General features: G+C 38.8%; 1 protein-coding gene across 2 annotated transcripts; it reads right to left on the minus strand.

Moving 5' to 3' along the window:
- Positions 1-779: 779 nt before the first annotated feature.
- LOC146526655 (uncharacterized) lies at positions 780-5,452 on the minus strand. Of its 2 annotated transcripts, XM_085206887.1 has the most exons (3): positions 3,054-5,452; positions 1,617-2,950; positions 780-1,359 (listed from the first exon to the last, which is right to left on the minus strand). In XM_085206887.1, exons 2-3 carry the CDS (start codon positions 2,382-2,384, stop codon positions 1,288-1,290), a joined length of 840 nt encoding a protein of 279 aa, XP_085063013.1. In that variant the 5' UTR covers positions 2,385-2,950; positions 3,054-5,452; the 3' UTR covers positions 780-1,287. The 2 variants fall into 2 exon arrangements, with proteins under 2 accessions (XP_085063013.1, XP_085063012.1); XM_085206886.1 differs by having other exon boundaries at positions 780-2,950.
- Positions 5,453-6,980: the final 1,528 nt, after the last annotated feature.

A 6,980-nucleotide genomic window follows, 5' to 3' on the forward strand; every position in this document is an offset into this window, starting at 1 on the left:
GACGATAAGAAGGTGTACATGAAAGTGAACAGCATTACAGACTGCTTATTGATCCAAAGCGACTTAGATAGGTTAAGTCAATATTATAGAAACAATAGGATTACTGTCAATGTCGAAAAATGCAGTCAAATTACTTTTACACGAAAAAACACTTTAATCGATCATGCCTATATTATTAATAACTCTCCGATTAACAAAACTCATTTGGTTCGTGATTTAGGTATTTTATTGGATAGCAAATTGCAAATGAATGAACATATTAATTACATTACGAATAAAGCTTACAAATATTTAGGTTTTGTTATTCGTTCATGTAAACCCTTCAAAAACATTAATTGTATAAAGAGTGTTTATTTTGCGCTTGTAAGAAGCATATTAGAGTATGGTGGTTGTATCTGGAATCCTCAGTTTGCTAAATATATAAATGCTATTGAAGCTATACAAGTAAAGTTTATTAAACACCTGAACTTTAAAATATATAGGAATTTTGGGACCTATGAGGAAAGCTGTAAACACTTTCATATTGCTTCGCTAAGTGATCGTCGTGAATTATTGGACTTGATGATAATTTATAATCTTCTGTCAGGCAGCATTGATTCACCCGAATTGCTTTCATGTCTAAATATCAACGTACCTATAAAAAGAACTAGAATAGCCCAGTCTAATCTATTTTATGTACCTACATCACATACTAAATACGCGGATAACTCTTTTTTCTCTCGTGTACCATTATTATACTATTAGAAATCAGAAGCGGTAAATATTAAAAAATACAATGATTCAAACTCAAAATATTATTTATTCAAATAGACTAGTCGAATGAATATGTAAGCAAGAAGCTACCACCGGTTCGGAAGGCAGTTCTGCTGAGAAGAGCCGGCAAGAAACTCAACAGTTGCTCTTTTCAAAGCCAATGATACAATTTATTTAGGGTTAGGATGGCCTCGGGTTGATATAATTCAAAACTACCTTGATAATTCACTCTAATGAATTAGAAATACTAAATTACTAACAATTTAACAATCGTTACCTTTTCAAACATAAAATGACATAACTAATGTAATAAAATAGAACGGACTCACAGTATCGACACCAACCACCTTCCCAGACGACGACCGACCCGCAAATTAGGTTATGCATGACTCAGCGCTTGTTTTATACGCGTGGGAATCGTAGTGATGGGTATCGATACCGCTCGCATATCGCTAACGCGAAATATCGCTAACACGGCCTCTCCTGACCGGACGTCGTCCTCGGCGTCATTGAAAACTCTCGCTGGGGAGTTCCTCAGTAAGGAACTTTGATCGCTGTCTTCGCTCGAAACACTTGAAGCAGCAATCTAGCAGCTACTAGATGCACCTGAGGATTCAGCAGTATCATGATCTGTACGAGAAAAAAGCTCTTAATTAATCACATCACCGTACCCCCGTCGTGGCATATCCTGTCATTCCTCGCCTAAAATAGGGGCCATGATACAAAATCGTTTGTAATAGAGATAAAACTACTTCGCTTTGAAAAACAATCATACATTGTCGTTACAAAAATCTCACTCAAAGTGAGAGTAATTGAATTTCAAAGGGAAAAACATAAATAGTAAAGAAATATTTAAAGGATACGTCTATCGAGATCCATGCAGAGATGCGTTGCGTGAGGCGAGCAGAGATGTGTAGAGCTACGTCACGCAAGACGAGCAGATACACGTAGAGACGCGTCGGGCAAGGCAAGCAGAGACGCGTTGAGACGCGTCGCGCAAGGCGAGCAGATACACGTAGAGACGCGTCGCGCAAGGCGAGCAGATACACGTAGAGACGCGTCGGGCAAGGCAAGCAGAGACGCGTTGAGACGCGTCGCGCAAGGCGAGCAGATACACGTAGAAACGCGTCGCGCAAGACGAGCAGAGACACATAGAGACGCGTCGTGCAAGGCGAGCAGACACGTAGAGACGCATCGCGCAAGGCGAGCAGAGATACGTAGAGACGCGTCGCGCAAGGCGAGCAGATACATGTAGAGACGCGTCGCGCAAGACGAGCAGAGACACATAGAGACGCGTCGCGCAAGGCGAGCAGACACGTAGAGAAGCGTTGCGCAAGGCGAGCAGGGACACGTAGAGACGCATCGCGCAAGGCGAGCAGGTACACGTAGAAACGCGTCGCGCAAGACGAGCAGAGACACATAGAGACGCGTCGTGCAAGGCGAGCAGACACGTAGAGACGCATCGCGCAAGGCGAGCAGAAATACGTAGAGACGCGTCGCGCAAGGCGAGCAGATACATGTAGAGACGCGTCGCGCAAGACGAGCAGAGACACATAGAGACGCGTCGCGCAAGGCGAGCAGACACGTAGAGAAGCGTTGCGCAAGGCGAGCAGGGACACGTAGAGACGCATCGCGCAAGGCGAGCAGGGATACGTAGAGACGCATCGCACGAGGCGAGCAGACACGTAGAGTTGCGTTGGCGGGAGAGCATCGCGTCAGTGCATCCACCGGAGGCACTCTTACTATGTGGATCCTGTAACATGGTCTTTTTATCAGACCCACTCGTACGCAGATAGTTTTCAAACGTACGAGCGCATTCCACACGCAGAACGTATTCAAACATGTGAAGCTTCCCAATACGATGACCGCAATCATACGTACTGAGGCATACAGAGTATTGTAGATGTGAAACATGGTCTCTTATCTGACCCACTCGTACGCAGAACGTTTTCCAACGTACGAGCTCATTCCACACGCAGAACATATTCAAACGTGTGAAGCTTCCCAATACGATGACCGCAATCATACGTATTGAGGTATACAGTATCATAGATGTCGTCATAGAGGCTCATCATGTAGGTCGTATTCATCAAATTACTACGGCTGGTCAATCTCTCTTAGCCACGTATAGCCTGGACACCCTATGCGTCCTTAAGACAAGACAAGCGTCAAGTAACGCATGCCCTACTGCTAGAGTCTGTATGAATAAGCAATAAAATATGTTGCAGGTATCAAAATGCTGGTTTTTGGCAATCGCAATACATTCCTGTACGTAAGGAGACTGAAAGCAAAATGTATACCGTACAAGTATCTCCATCTGAGCTGCAAGTACAGCATATTCATATTAGCTAGTCTAATAACGTGACATCCAGGTAATTAGCAAGAGGACCAATATCACTTTAATAAATATCACATTGTCATTCAGCAGTAACCTGTAATACAAAATTGATTTTGATATTTCAATAAAATTCATTAATCCTGTCTTACAATAGCTCGTCTCTTATATGATGCCCTTCCTCCTAAGGTCCCCTTAGCCTCTAAACGTAGAGACGTTCGTAAACGTTCAGTCTCAGTTGATGTTTGTATTTAGTACTTTAGATATTTTTTGTATTCACTACAACATAACAAAATTAAATTATAAATCTGAAAATATAAATTAACACTCATATAAAATATTTTTTCTCGCTCTGTAAAAACTCTAAATATTTGTTTGTTTCGTTATAGGTGTAGAGTACATTTTTATTCCATCTCTTTTTACATGTATTCTTTAATTGTGTACAGTTATCTCTTATTCTGTCGGTCAATTTTCCTTTTGGGTTTTCCATACGACGTGACATAGGTGAAGTGAATTGTGTTCAACTGATACGCTAGAAATGCCATGAATGAAGAACTAAACTGAAAATGCATAAGTAAAGAAAGTAATTATGAGTATATTTCTGCAATCTGTCCCTTAACATGTAGCCCTTCAACTATTGTATTAAACAATAACACAAAAATAAAGAATAAGTTCGAACAGTAGGCTTTTATAACAGATTTCTTCTCAGTCAAACGAACGTAGACACCGACAAGTACGCGGTGACTCCTGCGCAAATTGTGTATTTTAGATATGCACCTACAAACCGCACCTACAATGATACCCCGCGAGCTCCATCACAAGATTTAAGTGCAGTTGAGCTCAACGTTAATTGTCATTTACTTCGCCAGTTCATCTAAGAGATTGAGAATTATTTACGTGATTTTATAATGTATACAAGAATCAAACTATTCTTGCCCGTATTTACAACACTCACAAACTTGTTGTCACTTGCCAAGCTATAATTTGTATGTGACAGCAGTACAAGCCGTTTTAATTACGTAATTAGGACTAAATATCCGGCAGAAACATCCTATTAGACTGAGAAACCTACGCACCTATTTATCAATTTTGTACTGGCTACTTAATCAATGCTTCTATTTTATTGTGACTCGGCCTAACCTGACCATAACTGAATCAAATTGTTTTAAACGCCACACAATAAACTAATATCGTCTCAATAACATTATTGATTTATGTAAATGCAACTTATACATCAACAATTCTTATCTGTAGATGGTGTTGGTTGTCTCATTTAATTATTAACATTATAAGTTTTAATTAATATTTCTTTTTATGGTTACAATGACAACGTTACTTAAGCAAACGTAACTAAACAAAACAAGTCTATCAAAGTGATGATAATTACGAGTACATTTGCAAGTCGGTTTATTTTAAAATAAGAATCCAATATAAAAATAAAATCATCCTATTGGTGGTTGGTGACAAACGCGCGATACTGAATATCTACCTACCTACTACCAAATAAATGATTGCTTTTCTCGATGTCGACCAATTACAACATGTACGATCCTGTCGCACTTGCGTTATACGAACTTAACACGAACTGAACTTCATATCGTAATAATGAGGGTAAGAACGCCACCTACTCTTGCGACGGCGTGCGTAAGCTATACGGAACATTGCCACGGATGCGCTACTTGACTACGGCATATACAAATACGTACTCAATGTATTTACGAACTACGTGAATGTAAATCACTACGCGCAAACTTCGACGTACATACTACCACTAGGTACAGCCGCAACACATATGACATTTTAGTGAAAAGTAACGATTGTTTCTATACAAAAATAAGAACTGTGAGGCAGATTCAATCCCACTTCTGATATTAGAAATCAGAAGCGGTAAATATTAAAAAATACAATGATTCAAACTCAAAATATTATTTATTCAAATAGACTAGTCGAATGAATATGTAAGCAAGAAGCTACCACCGGTTCGGAAGGCAGTTCTGCTGAGAAGAGCCGGCAAGAAACTCAACAGTTGCTCTTTTCAAAGCCAATGATACAATTTATTTAGGGTTAGGATGGCCTCGGGTTGATATAATTCAAAACTACCTTGATAATTCACTCTAATGAATTAGAAATACTAAATTACTAACAATTTAACAATCGTTACCTTTTCAAACATAAAATGACATAACTAATGTAATAAAATAGAACGGACTCACAGTATCGACACCAACCACCTTCCCAGACGACGACCGACCCGCAAATTAGGTTATGCATGACTCAGCGCTTGTTTTATACGCGTGGGAATCGTAGTGATGGGTATCGATACCGCTCGCATATCGCTAACGCGAAATATCGCTAACAATACAATAAAAAGTATGCTCATATTGATCTCTTCCATTTATCTGCAGATTCTTTTAGAAACCAAATTAAACGGTTTCAATCTACATAATTGCTTATTGTTATACACACACACACATATACATACACACACATACATACACACATAGATACACACACAACACACACACACTAATGGGGCATTTTATCTTATTATTATTATTTTTGGTATATATTATTACTTTTTGTTTGGTTTTGTTTGGTTATTTCTTTTTTTATTTAAATATTTAAATATGTATCTTTTTTTTTTTCTAATAATATGTTTAAATTTGTGTAGCTCTGTACTGTACTTAGATAATATTTATAAGTAGAAAACTATAATTGGCTTTATTTTTTTGTATAAGTTTTTTTTTTTTTATAAGTAGTTATTAATATGCTGTTGTTTTCTGTAAAATAAAATAAAAAAAAATAAAAAAAATAAATAATACCAAGGTTCTTAATAGATGGACTCAGACTCAAATCGACGCCGCCAAACTGTATAGCAGGGAGGCTATTCTGGTCAAGTTTTTTTAGTTGCTTAGAGCCACCAATAATACTGACTTGTGACTTGGCAGGATTGACAGTTAAGCCAAAAGATTTGCTCCACCTACTAACATTCCGCAAATCTTCGTTAAGCTTATGAATAGCCTCACTAACATCATCAAACGGGGCGGCTAAGTAAATTTGAAGGTCGTCAGCATATAGATGAAAGGAAGAGCGAGAGATTTTGGGAAACTGAATTAATAAAAATGGAGAAAAGGAGAGGATAGAGGACACCACCTTGGGGAACACCGGCAGAAAGAGAGCAAAGGGAAGATGACTTGTCATTGGCTTGAACGTACTGTTGCCGATCACATAAATAGCTTCTGAACCACTCAGTGGCTTCAGGAGAGATATTTATTGAACGCAGAACAGCAACCAAGAGATCAGTATCAACAGAATTAAAGGCGTTGCTAAAGTCCAGCAAAGCAATGACTGTAAGATTTTGTTTGTCCATGCTAAGTCTGATATCGTCACAAACTTTAATCAAAGTAGTGACTGTGCTATGCCCGTTACGGAATCCAGACTGGAACTCGGATAATATATGGTTGTCAAATAGATATTGATTTAGTTGCTGAAAAACAATACGTTCCAAGACCTTTGACAAGAAAGGAAGGATGGAGATAGGACGGTAGTGAGAGAAGGATTTTGGATCTTTGGTTTTGGGTATGGGGATAACGCGGGCAATGCGCCACAAACTGGGAAAAGTGTTATGGGAAATAGAAAAATTTAAAATATGGGTAATGACTGGAACTAAGACTTCCAAGGGCAAAATAATCATTTTGCGGTTGATGCCATCATAACCAGAAGCATCAGATTTGATGGCTAGGATACTGTTTCTTACCTGGGATGAGGTTATAGAAGCAAAGTTAAAAGGAACGATTGTGGGAGACGGCAAGGAGTTGATATAATTCAATGTATTTGCTTCAATTGTGTTGTCCATAGATGTTATCGAGGCAAAGTGTTTATTCAAGGCATC

The sequence above is a fragment of the Heliconius melpomene genome, unplaced genomic scaffold (genome assembly GCF_056956725.1).
Source record: "Heliconius melpomene rosina isolate 202511_hmr_F unplaced genomic scaffold, ASM5695672v1 Hmr00187, whole genome shotgun sequence".
Classification (NCBI taxonomy): domain Eukaryota; kingdom Metazoa; phylum Arthropoda; class Insecta; order Lepidoptera; family Nymphalidae; genus Heliconius; species Heliconius melpomene.

Coding starts and splice junctions, on each gene's coding strand:
- LOC146526655 (XM_085206886.1), bottom strand. CDS start 2,667: ATGTTTCACATCTACAATACTCTGTATGCCTCAGTACGTATGATTGCG.